At 37.4% G+C, this 13,719-nt stretch overlaps 2 protein-coding genes across 2 annotated transcripts; one reads left to right on the top strand and one right to left on the bottom strand.

The window, feature by feature from the left end:
* Window positions 1-5,330: 5,330 nt before the first annotated feature.
* LOC131629071 (uncharacterized) lies at window positions 5,331-7,504 on the bottom strand. The gene is made up of 2 exons (XM_058899870.1): window positions 7,439-7,504; window positions 5,331-6,191 (listed from the first exon to the last, which is right to left on the bottom strand). The coding sequence occupies exons 1-2, from the start codon at window positions 7,502-7,504 to the stop codon at window positions 5,331-5,333; spliced, it is 927 nt and encodes a 308-aa protein (XP_058755853.1).
* On the top strand, window positions 7,488-8,277 carry LOC131629085 (histone H2A.1-like). Its single transcript, XM_058899886.1, has 2 exons — window positions 7,488-7,765; window positions 7,866-8,277. Exons 1-2 carry the CDS (start codon window positions 7,556-7,558, stop codon window positions 8,106-8,108), a joined length of 453 nt encoding a protein of 150 aa, XP_058755869.1. The 5' UTR covers window positions 7,488-7,555; the 3' UTR covers window positions 8,109-8,277.
* Window positions 8,278-13,719: the final 5,442 nt, after the last annotated feature.

The raw sequence follows: 13,719 nt of genomic DNA, 5'->3' as shown, positions 1-13,719 counted from the left end.
AGCGACGTATTTGAGAAATGGGTGTCATATCCAGTAAACGAAAGATTTGGAAGGTGCTATGAACGCCGTTCACCTTCCACGTCACCCTTACTAATTGTTGAAAATATACCAATGCATCAACTATTTCCCCTATTTAAAGAGGAAAACGCGTCACCACACAAATATTTAAATTCTTTATGTTCAACCTCTATTTTCTCATTCTCTTACTGATTTGAATATTGAAGTAATATGTTTGCAAGTCAGTCTCCTGTTCACTGCATAAAAACAACAAACTGGCGTAACAGACAATGAACTTGCTCTTTCCGATCATCTCTAATCCCTTTACGGAATAATATTATTATTAATTATTAACATTTTAATAAAATAAATGATAAGAAAATTTAATTTTTAAAATAAAACACTTTGCATGTAAATAAGAGGATTATGCTTGTTGACCGATATTTAAAAAAAATAAATCTTTTTAAGTAAACATTTTCACCATACAAAAACCATTTTTCAACGATCTCAAATTACTAAAAACATATCCAAAGGGAAAATAATTTTGATTGTTTAAGTTATTTCTTGTGGGTTTAACTTGTCGTATTACATTTAAAGAATTTTTATATCAGTTTTTATTTTATTTTGTTCGATTGATAATTATAATAAACAATTTGTATTTCACACTACTAATTTATACTCGCTTTATCCTAAAATAAATGTTATATTTAAAGAAAAAAATTTATTCTAAAATATTTGTCACTGTATATTATCAATTCAATTTTATATTTAATCTTTCAATTGTACATTATAATAAATACTCTTAATTTATTATTTTTTCACTTAATATTAATGTTATTTCGAATATACCAATAATTAATCAGGATAATTTGATAAAATTATCGTTCTCTGTTTTATTCATTATTGTTTTCTAATCTGTGCGAAGTAAGTTACTGTGACAAATAATTTGAGACGGAGGGAATATTTGATTTCACTAGTTAACAATATTTTATTTTTCCTTTAATAATAGACAACACACTTTTTTTTTTTTAAACAGAAAATTTCATATAACCAAAAAAAGAGAAAGAAGGATTACAAAGAACACAAGGGGGACCAAACCAAGACCCCTTAAGATAAGAGCCTAAGCCTAGGGGTACCATCCCTGTCTAAATTAAAATCCTTCACTAAAATAGAGGGAAGATAGCCAAACCAACAAAAAACTCTACACGAATGCCCAAAGTTCGCTAGGGAATCAGCACAAAAATTGGCTTCCCGGTAAACATGAGAAACCATAAACTCAATGTTATGAGTATAAGCAAGACAACAAAGCCAACGAGATCTAATTCTCCAAGGAACAAGGGCAGGGTTGGAGAAAGCAGAGACAACAAGCATACCGTCAGATTCAATCCATAACTTTTTCCAACCTCTCACTTCCGCCAACTCGATAGCTAGCATAGCTGCCCAAAACTCTGCTAACTCAGCACTTCCCTCTCCCATATAGTCACAAAAACTTCCAAGATGCCCAGCAGTATCATCCCGGAAAATGCCACCACAAGCCATAAGAACCGGATTCCCACGCACCACGCCATCAATATTAGCTTTGATCCATCCCTTAGGGGGGACACCATAAAACCTCCAGAGGAGCAGAGTGCCCTCTAGGATGAATGGTAACATTCATACCTTTCAAAAAAGAGAAGCAGCAGATAGAATTAGAAGAACAGCATACGGTATGGTCCCCCACCCATTTAGCCCGAGCCACGATATGAGAGATGCACGTTTTCCAGTGAATAATCTTTCCTTCAAATCTTTTAACATTTCTAGCTCTCCAAACATGGTAAAACAAGCTGCAAATGGACGACGTCATAACCACTTTAGCTTGAGGAGACCTATTAATACGCATAAGGTCCCAACAGTCATTAAAGTTGCGAACAGCCCCTGCAAAATGAAGTTTCTCAAGCAGCCAGTTCCAAATGTGAATAACATATCGACATTCAAAAAAATGTGAGATGTGGATTCCGGATTGGCACCACACAAAGAGCAAATAGAAGGGCCATATAAACCTCTAATAGTGAAATTGTCATCGGTTGGCAGCCTATTGTAAATCGTCTTCCAGACCACCATAGCATAAGCTGGAGGCACATGATTGTTCCAAATGAAAGTAGCCCAAGGAACCACCTGATTACTCTTATCGACACTGCCATAGGCTTGTTTCAAACTCAGATCACCATTACTAGTTGCTTTCCAAATGATACTGTCATCAATGTCCGCATCTGGAATTTTAATTTTGGAAATCAGATGCAAGAGATTCGGATAGGCAGTCATAACATTGTTAGGGATGCACCACTCCTTGCCAGCCAACCAATCTTTAACCTTCACTTTGAAGTGCTTATGAAACTCCACAGGAATATTAAACTTTGCAGCTAGAGGTTCATCTAACCAAGAATCCAGCCAGAAGTTTATCTTAGATCCATCTCCAATAATCCATTTGGAATTATCTAAGACTGTCTCATAGCAGTCCTTAATGCTCGTCCATAAGGAGGACTTAATGTGGTATTTAATGATCCTATTCTTCCTTTTAATCCTTGAAGCAAGGAGAGAACACCAGCTCTGGTTTTCTTTCACAAAATTCCAGCACAGGTGCAAGTTGGAAGCCTGATTGTAGGAGAACAGAGACTTAATTCCTAGACCTCCCTCCTTCATACTTTTGCAGCACTCTTTCCAAGCAACAGTGACAAGTTTCCGTTGCTCCAAATTTCCACTCCAAAGAAAATTTCTCGTCCATTTGCTGATTTGATTCACAATAGAAGCAGGCCAATTGTAAACAGTAATGCAGTGCGTGAGCATACTATGAATAACAACTTTAATCAGGAGCAGCCTCCCAGCCATGGACAGCAAGCATGCCTTCCAATGAGCTAATTTTACCTTGATTTTATCTGCAATAAAAGAGAAGTAATTAGCTTTAGGTCTTCCTACAAATATAGGAGCCCCAAGGTAAATAAAAGGAGGATTGGCCATGGCAAAACCCAACAAATCAGCTAAGATCTTATGTCTAGCAGCAGACATGCCCCCAGCATAAATGAGGGATTTTGAATTGTTGCAGACTTGGCCAGAGTTCACAGCATATTCCTTCAACAGATTATCAATGGATTTAATGGATTTTTGGTCACCCCTGCAAAAAATCATGATATCATCAGCATAAAGAGTGTGAGAGGGCACAAAAGAATTCCTAGAAGCTTTGACAAGGTTAATTTGATTAGAATCAACTAAATGAGAAATCCCCCTGCTAAGGACTTCCTCAGCAATACAGAAAAGCAGAGGAGACAAAGGATCTCCTTGTCTCACGCCATTGGAGCATTTAAAGAACCCAGCCTGTTTACCATTCACCCCAATGGAAAGATTAGCAGAGCTTAGCATGGTAGTGATCCAATTACAAAATTTACAGCTAAAGCCAAAACATTGAAGAGTCTTAATGAGAAACTCCCAATTTAAAGTATCAAAAGCCTTGGAAATGTCTATTTTTAAAGCCACATTCCCACTGTAGCCTTTGTTTCCAAGGATGTTTATGGCCTCAGAGGTTAAACAAATGCTATCTTTGATGTTCCTGCCCAAGATAAAACCGTTTTGTTCTTTGGAGATCAAATAAGGAAGGATCGAGGCTAATCTGTCAGCAATTATTTTAGATATGATTTTGAATTTAAAGTTAGCAAGAGCAATAGGTCTAAAATGGTTAAGAGTGTTAGGTTCATTTTGCTTAGGAATAAGAACAATTGTGTTAGAATTATAATTAGGGAGCATCCAATCCTGCAGAAAAAATTGCTCAACAGCCAGAACCACATCCTTATTAATGATATTCCAGTATTTCTGGAAGAAGAGGGCACCAAAACCATCCGGGCCAGGGGAGGAGTCAGACTTGAGATTCATCACAGCATGTTTTATTTCCTCAACACTTGGAATAGCAGCAAGCATGGCATTAGTGTGATCATTGACCAAATTTGGAATGACTCTCTCCACCAATCCTGTATCCTGAAAAGAAACATCTTTGTTGAAAAGATTAGTAAAGTGATTAATTAAGTGGGATTCAATAACATTATGGTCAGTAGAGACAACATCATCAATGTTTAGAGAGGTAATAAGGCTGCTTTTTCTTCTGATTTTAGCATAAGTATGGAAGAACTTGGTGTTTCTATCCCCATCAGAATGCCATTTGATATTAGCTTTCTCTCTCCAAAATTCCTCCTCAAAAATCAGAGCTTTCTCCAGCTTATATTGCGCTTTGACCTCCACAGATTGTAAATCATCAGTATATCCCCTAATACTGATGAGATTTTGGATATCCTTAAGAGCCTTTTCAGCCACAACCACATTAGCCTTAACATCCCCGAAGGTCCCTCTGTTCCAATCTTTTAGTTTAGATTTGAGAATTCTCAACTTCCTATCAAGGATATACATGGGACAGCCATACAATTTAATATTCCAAGAATCTTTTATAATTCTCTCGCAATCATCATGAAGAGTCCACATCTTAAGGAACTTAAATTGAGACTTAACCTGAACTTTATCCAAGATGCAAGAATACAGCAGCGGGTAGTGATCAGACTTAAGTTTGGAAAGAGTGTGACAAACCACATTACTGCAGCTGTCCATAAGATCTAAATTGCAAATGACTCTATCCAAGCGTTTTTCGGTAAGGTGTCTTCCTTTTCTGCCATTACTCCAAGTAAACAAATTTCCAGAAGTAGGTAAATGGATTAAGTGATTAGTGTCAGTCCAATTAAAGAAATCCTGCATAGGGATGCTAGCAGGAGAGTTAGAACCCTTGTACTCATCCACACTAATAATGGCATTGAAATCGCCAATAAAAGACCAGGGGTTCTTATTATTAACCAGAATTCTGTTAAGATTAGTCCACAAAGTCCTTCTAGAGATATAACAGGTAGAAGCATAAATGACAGAGAAACCAAACACTTTATTATTAATATCTATAGAGAAAGAAACATGCTGGTCATCAATTAAAATAATATTAGGATTAAGAGAAGACTTACAAAAGCACCAAAGATTAGGTAACAAGCCTACTCTTTCATTAAACGCAAAAGGCTTTAGATCAAACCTGTGTAACCATCTTTGATGGAAGTTGTCAAAGTCCATCCACGGTTCAGCAATGAAGACAAAGTCAGGTGAGTTACACTGAATGAGTCTTTTCAAAGCCAATCTAGATGAGCCATTGGCAATACCTCTGATGTTCCAGAAGATGCTCTTCATAGGGAAAGATTTTTAGTACTAGACAAATGTCTAGTATTACCTGCAGAGATTGCCTTTTTGTTTTTCTTCTTTTTGCTTGTAACCAACTGGAAGTCTTATTGCTGAAACAAGTCCACCCCGGGGTCATCCAAATCAGCCATGTTATTCCAAGACTCATGAAGAAAATTTGTGACTTGGTTCTTAAATCTTTCATCTAATTGTGTTTCTGGAACAAAATTCACCATCTGTGTAGCATCAACAAACTCCCCATCAGAGGATTCCTCCCTATCTGCAGAGAGCCTGTGAGTAGCACCAGAGAGAACAGGAACTAATATAGGATCGGTATTACAGTCTTCATTTCTATCATTAGAGCTATCTGGAGGAACCTCTGTGTTGCAGTCAATAATAGGAGTTGAAATAGGTGCAGGCCTCGCTCCATTATCCCCCATAGCCACCTGGGATTCCGGATTGCTTTTGGAGTTCTCACCTGTGCTAAGTTTCTTCCCTGTAGGGATGTAAATATGTTTCTCTTGTCTTTGTATGTTTTCCTTGTCTTTACCTAAGGTAAGATCCTTTCTTTTGCAGTTGTCGAGAGAATGCCCAATGCATTTACAAAAATTACAAAACGCCGGAATCTTTTCATAGTCAATATCAACAAAGAAAGCAAACCCTACCCTCTCCACAAGAATCTTATAGCTCAGATCCTTCGTAAGGTCCAGGTCAACAAGCACACGAACATAATGCCCAAAAGGTCTATCAAAAACCGATTTAGTGGATGCAGAATCAATACAAATAGGCGTACCTATGCTGCTTGCTATTGTAAAGAGGATGCGTGGTCTCCAGTACTCTTGGGAGAGACCATGGATCCTTATCCACACCTGAGCAGATGTCTGCTTTAGGGTAGAAGGAGTAAAATCCTTAGTCCAAGGGAACAGCTTTAGGACACCATTACCTCCATGTAGAGCTGTCAAAATAGGCTAAAAGCCCATTTTTAAATGGGCTCCATTTTCAATATCCAGGTCCAGCCCTATCTGGACTGCGGGCTACCCGGCCCTAAATAGGCCACGGACCTAAACGGGCCTATTTCTAAAAAAAATAAAATTTTCTCCTTATTTTTCTAATAACCATACAATTGCATGCAATGATACTTTATATATATATATATATATATATATATATATATATATATATATATATATATATATATATATATATATATATATATATATATATATATCAATTTTCATATCTAAAATTACGATTTCTAAATAATCTATATAAATTACAATTAAAATATTAAACAACATATTAACTTAATTTCATCTATTCAAAATACATCAGAAATTATATTTAATTTTGCACACAAAATTAAATAACTTGTTCCAACAAATTTTAAGATATAAATATTCATGACAATTATAATTTTATAACAATCATAACAACAAACTGTTATAAAATTTTATAACAATTATAACTCTATGCTACCATAAAAAATTACATCATAACTTTTTAAATCTCATTTCAACCTTATTTTTAATTAGAATATATCAAGCTGTCTTTTCTATACTGTCTACATAATTATATTAGGATGAAACCTTTTAGTTTGAAATTAAGTCAAACCATCAACTTTTGTTTGATATTTATACCTTTATAATACTAAAAATAAATTAAAATACATAATACGCAAGTTGCTTATAGCATACCTTTATGAATTAGGAAAGAATAATTTATAGTTATATTAAAAAATTTAATTTTTTTCGGGCTGGCGGGTTATACATGGCCCATACGGGCCGGCCCATATTTTTTAGGCTTTTTAGGGCCGGACTTAAAAAGGTCTGGATATAAATGGGCTCGAAAAATAAGGCCCAAGTCCTAATTATTTTCGGCCCATAGGCTTTGGCCCATTTTGACAGCTCTACCTCCACGTATACACTAAACAACATGCATTTGGAGATGCTGTTATGTTACACAATCCTAATAAATTGAATTCTACCGACAAAATTTTACAGAGTGCAAGAATCCAGCCTAATTTATACTCGTATAAAAGTAAATAAATTCAAAAAGCCAATTTTAATAATAAAAAAGTCGAGACCGCGTAACTGGTTCTCATTGGTCAGTTATAGGAGACATGGATCGCCACGTCAGTGAGAGTGAGCCATAGATAAGCAATATAGTTTCTAATCTAACGGTGGATTTGCTTTCGGAGCAATATCCTTATAATCACCATGGAAGTATAAAACATTGTCAACACATATTCAAATTCTATCTCAACATCTCCATTTCTCAGCATTTTTTACAGTAAACCGAATTCACAGCGAGAAGCTAATTTTCTCATTTCAAAATGGACGCAAGCACAAAGGTGAAGAAAGGAGCAGGAGGAAGGAAAGGAGGAGGACCAAGGAAGAAGTCCGTCACAAGATCCGTCAGAGCCGGACTTCAGTTCCCCGTCGGAAGAATCGGCCGGTTCTTGAAGAAAGGTAGATACGCTCAGCGTGTTGGTACTGGCGCTCCTGTTTACCTAGCTGCCGTTCTTGAATATCTTGCCGCTGAGGTAAATTAACTCTCTTCGGTTTCAGTATTTCAATGCTACTAAGTTGGAATTTTGTGAAATTGAATCTGAACCCTAATTTTGAAATTTATTTGATGTTCAGGTTCTTGAGTTGGCTGGAAATGCAGCACGTGATAACAAGAAGAAGAGTATTAGTCCAAGGCATTTGTTGTTGGCTATTAGGAATGATGAAGAGCTTGGAAAGTTGCTTGCTGGTGTTACTATTGCTCATGGTGGTGTTCTTCCTAACATTAACCCTGTGCTTTTGCCTAAGAGGACTGAAAAGACTGCTGCTAGTACTCCCAAGTCTCCATCTAAGGCCAAGAAATCCCCAAAGAAAGCCTAGATGTTAGGTGTTAGGTTTTATTTAATCCTTTTTGTTATGTGTGGATAACGTAGATTAGGCACCTCTCAAGTGGCAGAGAATTATTCAATGTATACTAAGCAAAGTAATGCTATTGTCTTTGTAACTTTATGTGTTTCATTTGTTAATGAAATCATTTTGTTTTTAGTCATTATGCTGTTTAATATGTTGCTTTGATGTTTATGACATATTAGATTCCAACCATTGATCATATGGTCACTTGTTTGAATTGAGATTTTTAGATTTGTAGAAGTTCGTCTATTAGAACTACCATATGGCTGTTTGGTTTAAATTTTTTTGTTAATTTTGCCATATACAACATGTGATTGAAAAAGTGTTTAATGTTAATTAGATTGTGACTCTACAAAATGTTAATGTCAGCATGTGCTTCTTCGTTGGCATATATGAGAATGATATGTCACCTCTTGCAAATGATGATGAATGAATGACAATCCATATTGATATGATTTGTCATCAGGTGATATATTAGATTTACGATAATGTATATTGTTGTCTAATACTATTAAGAATCTGGATCCTCTCCTCTGCACAAATATTTACCATTGATTGCTTTTCAATACAGTTTTCATATTTTTATTTTATTCCTTTAAATTTTTTTGACCATTAGATTAGAAGCTGAATCAAAAGGCAGCATATATACGTCATAAACATCAAAGCAACATATTAAAATTAGAGCTCATATGGGCCGGCCCGTCAGGCCCAAAAAATCATAGGCTTGAGCCTTAAAATGAAAGTCCATATTTTTCAGGTTCTTTTTCTTTTATAATAAATATTCAAGTATTATTTTATACAATTTAGATATATATTGTATTTAGAAACACATTATAGTATTTATAAGAGATAATATAGTACTTAAAAATATATTATGTTTAAAATAACATAATTCTTAATTTTATTTATATTAAATATTATGGAGATTTTGTTTTAATTTTTTAAATAAAAAAGCACATTTAGGACTGGATAGCCCGAAGTCCATCTAGGGCCGGGCTCGGATAGTAAATCTCGAGCCCATATTAGCCGGCCCGTTTAGGGCCGAGTAGCCTATATTGACAGCTCTAGGGCCTACGGTCTAACCTAGATTAGGTCAGATTTTTTTTAAAATAAAAAAGACATAGACTTTTTACAAGCCTATTTAATTTAAAAGGCTAGACCTCATGCCATAAAAAAAACCTGTTAAGCCTATCAGGCCGGTCTATTTAAATGAATATTAATATTCTTTTTTATTATCATTATGTTATATTTTGTAATTTGAATTAAAATACTTAAATAAAACTTAGTTATCTTTAAGAACATATGAAAATAAGATGAAAACACCTTACGAATAATGTCATAAGTTGTAATAATCTCACAATTTATGATAATAGGTAAGTTAAGATAAGTCAATGCAAACAAACTTTTAGTTTCATTGGTTTTTTAGTTTAGTAGTCTATTTAAACATTATTTGAATTACATATTTACATATGTCTATAAGAAATAGACTTTTAAGTAGGTTAATCAGACATTCGAAAAGGCCAGACTCAAGCCTAAAAATAAGCATATGATAGATTACAGGTCTGGCTTAGACTTTGGTTGTTTTGGCAGGTCAGGCTTAGGCTTGGCAAAGCCTACCTCGGCCCAGTCTATTCCCACATCCTAATGAATTTGTGGTTATAGTATGAATTGACTAAATATAGATAAAATATGTGATCTCTCGACGTGTTATGCTAAGACAAATAATACTGAAAATTTCTTTACCCACCTCCCTATGGAGGTCACCCCCAGCAAAAACCCCACTTTACCCCTGCTTCGGAAATGCATTTCCGAAGTTTTTTTTTTTTAAAATTTTTCAGACTTCGGAAGTGCATCTCCGAAAACACCAAATAGAGGGTGTTTTCGAAGATGCACTTCCGAAAACACATTTTTTCAGATTTTGGGGGGTTTCGGAAAAGAACTTCCGAATTATGCAGAAACTGTGTTTTTTTTTGTTTTTCTTAACAGTCCCGTATTTTTAATTTTACGAAAACGCATAACAAAATAAACGACATATCAACATAAAATACTAATATGATAAAAATAGTAATATATACAAGCCGATTCAAATCCAAATAATAATAGTGTGCGAAAGATACAATCCGAAAACAAAAAAAATAAACCCGACTACTGGGTATGCCTAACCCTCTCTCCCTAGGACCTCCTCTGCCACCTGTATGCCGCCGCACGGCCCGCATCAGTGACGATCATCTCCATCACGGCGACTGCCTCTGGACCGCCCTGATGAACGACACCTCGATCCAACCCGTCCCGCCCAAGCATCTCTATCCGCTGGCAGATCGGCAGGAGATCAATGGCGTGGTCATCCTCGGCCTGCTGGTTCTCCAGGATTTCCTCGTGTGCTGGCCTAGGAACGCCGGGAGCGTCGGGTGTCAGCAGAGGATGTGACACCCGATAGAACCATGTGACGTATCCCTCCACATTGTGCCAGTCCTGGATGACCCGAATGCGACGATACTCCTCCGGTACCACATGATGCTCCCAATCCTCAAATATGGCAGTGAGCTGCACTCGGGTCACTGTGTCGGGAGCAGCCTCAAAAGGTGACATGGGTATCATCTGCACAAATCCGAACTGGCGCATGCACCGCTCAGGGAGATACCGAACCATGGTGCTGGTCCCGCATGCCAACCAACCAGAATATAAAGATATGCCGTCAAAGGGGACAATATGAGTGTAGTCGCTGAATGGCCTCCAAGTGACGTCATCATGCATCGTGCGGTCCAGGTACCCACGGTATGATCCCACTGCATTGTTCCCCCTCTAGAGAACGTATCTGGCGGCCCTGGGCATGGCATCATCGTACTCAGGATCAATGTGGAAGCCGTGGATGCGGGAGAAGTAAAAGATGATCCAGCTCTGAAATACAAACACGATAATGTATTAAAAATAAATACGAAACATAAATAAATACGAAACAATTAAAATGAAACGTACCGTAAGTAGTGTGCAGGATCCGGTCAACTGCCTCGTCCTCCAGTTGGAGGCCTCATTCAGCTTCTGGTATAGGTATGCCAGAGTATCTGCCCCCCAGTTCCACTGGTGAACGGTGGTCAAGTCCATGAAGTAGCGGAGGTAGGTCACGTCGACGTACCTCACACTCTTGTCCACAAAGATCGCAGCGCCTACCACATGCATGTACCAGCACCGGAGAGTGCAGCCACGGTGATAATGTGTAAATAGGTCGTCACCCGCATCCTCGACTTCGGCCGCCGCCACCAGGTGGTGCTCGAAATAAGTGCTCAGTATGGTGAACCTGATATGAGGCCCACAGGTCGTGATGCACTCAAAGTCAGCAACTTCGGGCTCCATACCCAAATAGAGCGCCATCCACTCACTGGCTTCGATCCTTTGGATTCGGGAGTGGTGCAACAGGGCCCCCTGATCGGCAGGTGGAGAAGACATTGCACATCATGCAAGGTGATCGTCATCTCCCCAATTGGTAAGTGGAAAGAAGACGTCTCCTTGTGCCACCGCTCCACAAAGGCCCCCTGCATGCTGTGGCTGATGGTGGAATACCCCGTCAAGCAGAGCCCACTAAGCCCTGAAGCTTTCAACGCGTCGTTAAATCACTCGGCATTCGGTTTAAACAGACTGAAAACCTTCCGGGCGTGGTTCACCATTTTCAACGGCTCTCTCTCCTGTTACAAAAAAACAAATAAAAAAGTATGTTAATAGACCGTTAAGAAAATATTGAATAAACGTCTAAATTATAAACGGTTAAATAATATAGTCGGGCAAATTATAAAAAATATCTCTCCCTCCCAGATACGCCGAGCGACGTGCTCGCGGTAGGTAAGTAGCACGGAAGTGTCAATGGGCCCTCCCGGGTAGCCCTCCTCCTGCTCATCCTCCTCCCCGAGTGGAGGGTCAACATCCAGTACCTCCTTCGCCTCGTGGTATGGCACTGCCACCTCCTCCTCCTCCTCTCGCTGGCGGGAAGAAGATACCCGAGCCAGACGACTCCTCGATCCAGATGTAGAGGTACTCTCGTCCATCTCCACGGGAACTCGCACACGTCGTACCCGGCCCTGCCCTCGTCCCTGTGTCGACGCCAGCTGCGCCGCCGCCCGCCCGCGTCTAGCCGACGCAGTCTGGGTCTCTCTACCCTGTCTGATGCGTGCTTGGTTGCCTGACATGTTCCTGAAAACAATTGAAATCGATTAATATGCGAGACAACATAAAGAACTAAAAAAAACTGCACTTTTGATACAATTCGGAAGTTCATTTCCGAAACTGGGAATGGAGGTGTTTTCGGAAATGAACTTCCAAAACACCCCTGCGAGGAAGTTTTCTGCAACTTCCATGGCAGACCCCAAAAACAAACTTCAAAACTATGTTTAATCATTCTAAACAACCTAAATATCAGTACCAACCTAACCTAGTACATTTTTTGCTATTTGTAAACACCTTAATATGAATTTTAATCATAGATCTAAAACTCGAAATGTTTACCGATTGAAGAGATTGGAGGGCTTTTAAATGTAGTATAGCAAGGTTATTGGAGCCTTTGATGTAGCCTTGGAAGTGTTTGCACAAAATTTCTCTAGGGTTGTGTTTGATGTTGAATTAGGGTAAATGAATGGGGGAGGGGGTTGTTTTGCTTAATCTGTAAAACGCGCAATATTTCAGAAATGAACTTCCGAAATGGTGTTTTCGAAAATGCATTTCCGAAATATGTCAAATTTTGAAGAAAAAAAAAAGGCGCTTTCGGAGATGCATCTCCGAAAACACCTTTTTCTTGCATTTCGGAAATGCATTTCCGAAGTCAGGGGTATATGTGGTTTTTCACCAGAGGTGACCTAAAAGGTTGGGAGGTGGGCAAAGAATTTTCTATAATACTACACTAATTTTTGTATACTCGAACAGACGCACGAGTATGTTACTAGTTACCACATGAAATTTGCAACCATATAACTTACCAGTTTTAATTACTTGTGTTTGAGAAGATTTTAATTTATTTGTGTTTTAATTTTATTAGAAAAGACAAGTTGTTTTATCGTCATGTAGTAGTAGATTTCAACTTTTTGTCTTATGGTCACTTGTTTGAGATGAAATTTTCGATTTTTTTTAAAGTTCTGCTATTAGAACATGAAATTTGGCACCATACAACATGTTGGTTTTGATGTGTTAGAGAAATGTATAATAATAAATTAGATTGTGATTCAATAATAATAATAATAATAATAATAATAATAATAATAATAGTGTTATCTTATATTGATGTTATGATGATTCTATAATATGCATATTTATATAATAATATGCATGCATCATTAATTCATAAAATGATTTGGCTCAGAGTTTTTGTGAAAATATTAAGCTTGCTGTTTCTTGTTGGGGATATATATGCTTGGATATATTACCTCTTAATGAGTTGCAAATGAAGATAATGAAATGACAATCCATTTTGATATGATTTGTCATTCGATTAATAAATTAAAAGATGGGAGTTTTCATGAGTTTTAGAAAAAATCAAGAAAGAAGAAAATTGTAGAGAAATTGAACGAACTATTTAAATTATTCAAGGAATGAAGATATC

Source organism: Vicia villosa, unplaced genomic scaffold, assembly GCF_029867415.1.
Source record: "Vicia villosa cultivar HV-30 ecotype Madison, WI unplaced genomic scaffold, Vvil1.0 ctg.000506F_1_1, whole genome shotgun sequence".
Taxonomy (NCBI): domain Eukaryota; kingdom Viridiplantae; phylum Streptophyta; class Magnoliopsida; order Fabales; family Fabaceae; genus Vicia; species Vicia villosa.
The sequence above is the reverse complement of the archived record's forward strand: the minus strand, read 5'-3'. Positions and strand labels throughout refer to the sequence as shown.